This window comes from Brassica napus, chromosome C2 (genome assembly GCF_020379485.1).
Source record: "Brassica napus cultivar Da-Ae chromosome C2, Da-Ae, whole genome shotgun sequence".
Taxonomy (NCBI): domain Eukaryota; kingdom Viridiplantae; phylum Streptophyta; class Magnoliopsida; order Brassicales; family Brassicaceae; genus Brassica; species Brassica napus.
In genome coordinates this window covers 25294528-25296842 of record NC_063445.1, presented here as the reverse complement: position 1 = coordinate 25296842, position 2315 = coordinate 25294528, and the positions used below count along the sequence as shown (strand labels likewise).

The window sequence follows — 2315 nt, the reverse complement described above, 5'->3', positions numbered from 1 at the left end:
ATCCGAAAATATATATATAGAAGAAGATAAAAATACATGTGAAAGTTTGAAACAATTTATTCAATGAAAAAAATATACCGTAAACTTATTATGTTTTAAAAATTGATAGACACATATATATTATAATATATATCAATTTAGAATTGAAAACAAAATGTTTATATAAAAATAAATGAAAACAAAAACTCGGGTGGTTTCGCGGGTTGAGATAATTACAATCCATTTTTAAACAAGAGTTGGATATTTTATTTATGTTACGGACAAAACAAAACAGAGCATCACATCATTCATTTTGAAACTATAATTTTAGCCTTGGTGCTTGGTTTAACAACAGTTGAAAACATCAGCAGAAACAGTAGAAGCAGAAGCCATGAGAGTTTGGTTATAAAACCCTAGATTGAGAGGATTCATCACTCCGTCGTAAAACCCTCCTCCACCGCCTCCGTAACCGATCACTCCTCCTCCCTGACCCGTTTCCATCCAAAATCCTCCGGCGATTTCCACAATCTCGTTGAGGGAATTTAGTCGCTGGTTGAGCTCCAGAAACTGAGCTCTGAGAACGGAGTTCTCCCCCTCGATGGTAACGTATTGCTGCGTCGTGACGGAGATCCCGGCGACGATATGGCTGTTTTCTTCCAGGAAATGCGCGATCTGAGCCGTTAGATCATCCAAATGCTTCTGCTTCCTCATCCTCGACCTCCTCGCCGACTCTCTGTTCGACTCTTTCCTCTTCCTCTTCCGCTCATCCGACTCAGAACCGTAGTTTTGTAAACCGGACGAGCAGTTTCCGCTCGCGGGAGATCCCATTTCAGTTTTGTTCATATTTAATTAAAACACACGAAAATACCTTCTTATTATTTGACAAAGGTAAACACACGAAAATACGACGAACGTTACGTAAAAACCATATAGTATAGTAAAAACTATATAGTAGTATGATATACGTATTTATATGTTTATATGGTATATGTGTATATATATATTATACTAAAGGAGAGATGATTTATGAGAAGACATAGAACCAGTAGAGAAATACGACGGAGAATGATTGAACAAGATGGGTCCTGCGTCTAAGAGATGAGTCTATAGTTAGGCCTGATCTAAGGATTTCACTTATTACCGGAGACATGAAGGTTTGAACATCAAGATCCAGTTTTAATACAAACACAAAGGGTTTAGTTTTCTCGAGATAACAAGAAGAGAGAAGAAGAAAAACGAGGTGGTGATGAAGAGATAGATAATGTATTGGAGAGCTAGGGGGAGGTAAAAATTAATAAGGATTTGTGATGGGGTTTTATAGTGGGAAGAAAGAAAAAAATGATACAAATAAACAAAAATTAATATGAGTAAGTGATTATTATGAAAACAAGGGAAACTGTTTCCAGCTGTTTTGCAATATTGTTTTATTTCTGTGTATGGGTTTAATTTTAAATTCATGATTCCGTGAATAACCAATAATCATTTTAGACATTTTTTTTAGAAGAACCTTTTTGGGGTATTCTTTTGCGAATGTTATAAATTTCTAAAACCTTCGACACATATTCTCTGATTTTGTTATTTGTACGTTTTAATATTTTTGTTTTATTTATAACAATTAATTTAAATTTTATTTATTTGTACTAAAATTATATCACTTATAGTTTACATTTTAATTTAATATCAATATTTTAAAATAACCAACGCTGGTAGTCCAGTGCCGATCGAGAGAAAATAAATTCAATATGGCAAAACACTGGTTCGATTCAATATGGCCATCTGGATTGTTTTAAATGGCAAGAATATATAGAGTTCTGCGGATCTTGTGGGACTGGTCGATCGATCTCGGTCGCCGAATCTCCACGGTTATAGAAAAAAGTTAAATACAAAAGACCGTAAGTTTTAAGTTTACGATCATCGTTTTTGTTTTATGATCATCGTTTTGTTATAAATGCTAACTAGATTTTGACCAGCGTTTCGAAAGCGCAGGTTATTTTGGATTATAAATAAATTTTGACAGGAAAAGTATTTTTTAATTGTTTTAAATTATTATATTACAAAGTTGTAGATATGAAATATTTTTGGGTATTTGTTGAATTTTCGGATATGTATTTGTGTCAGGTATTTTTCGGGTTTTCTGAATAGTTTTCGAATTTTTGGGTATTTCAAATCTTTTTCGAGTCTTAAATATTCAAATTGATCCAGACCTGTTATGTTTTAAAAAAAATACATGTATTTTACAGATATTTGAATTATGGATACAAACATAAAAGGAACCAACCTAAACTCAAACAAAAAAATTCAAATACCTAATTAGGTCCAAATGTCTAGGATGTGAA

At 33.0% G+C, this 2315-nt stretch overlaps 1 protein-coding gene across 1 annotated transcript; it reads right to left on the bottom strand.

The window, feature by feature from the left end:
* Positions 1-222: 222 nt before the first annotated feature.
* On the bottom strand, positions 223-1386 carry LOC106374330 (bZIP transcription factor 44). The gene has a single exon (XM_013814386.3). It carries the CDS (start codon positions 820-822, stop codon positions 325-327), a length of 498 nt encoding a protein of 165 aa, XP_013669840.1. The 5' UTR covers positions 823-1386; the 3' UTR covers positions 223-324.
* Positions 1387-2315: the final 929 nt, after the last annotated feature.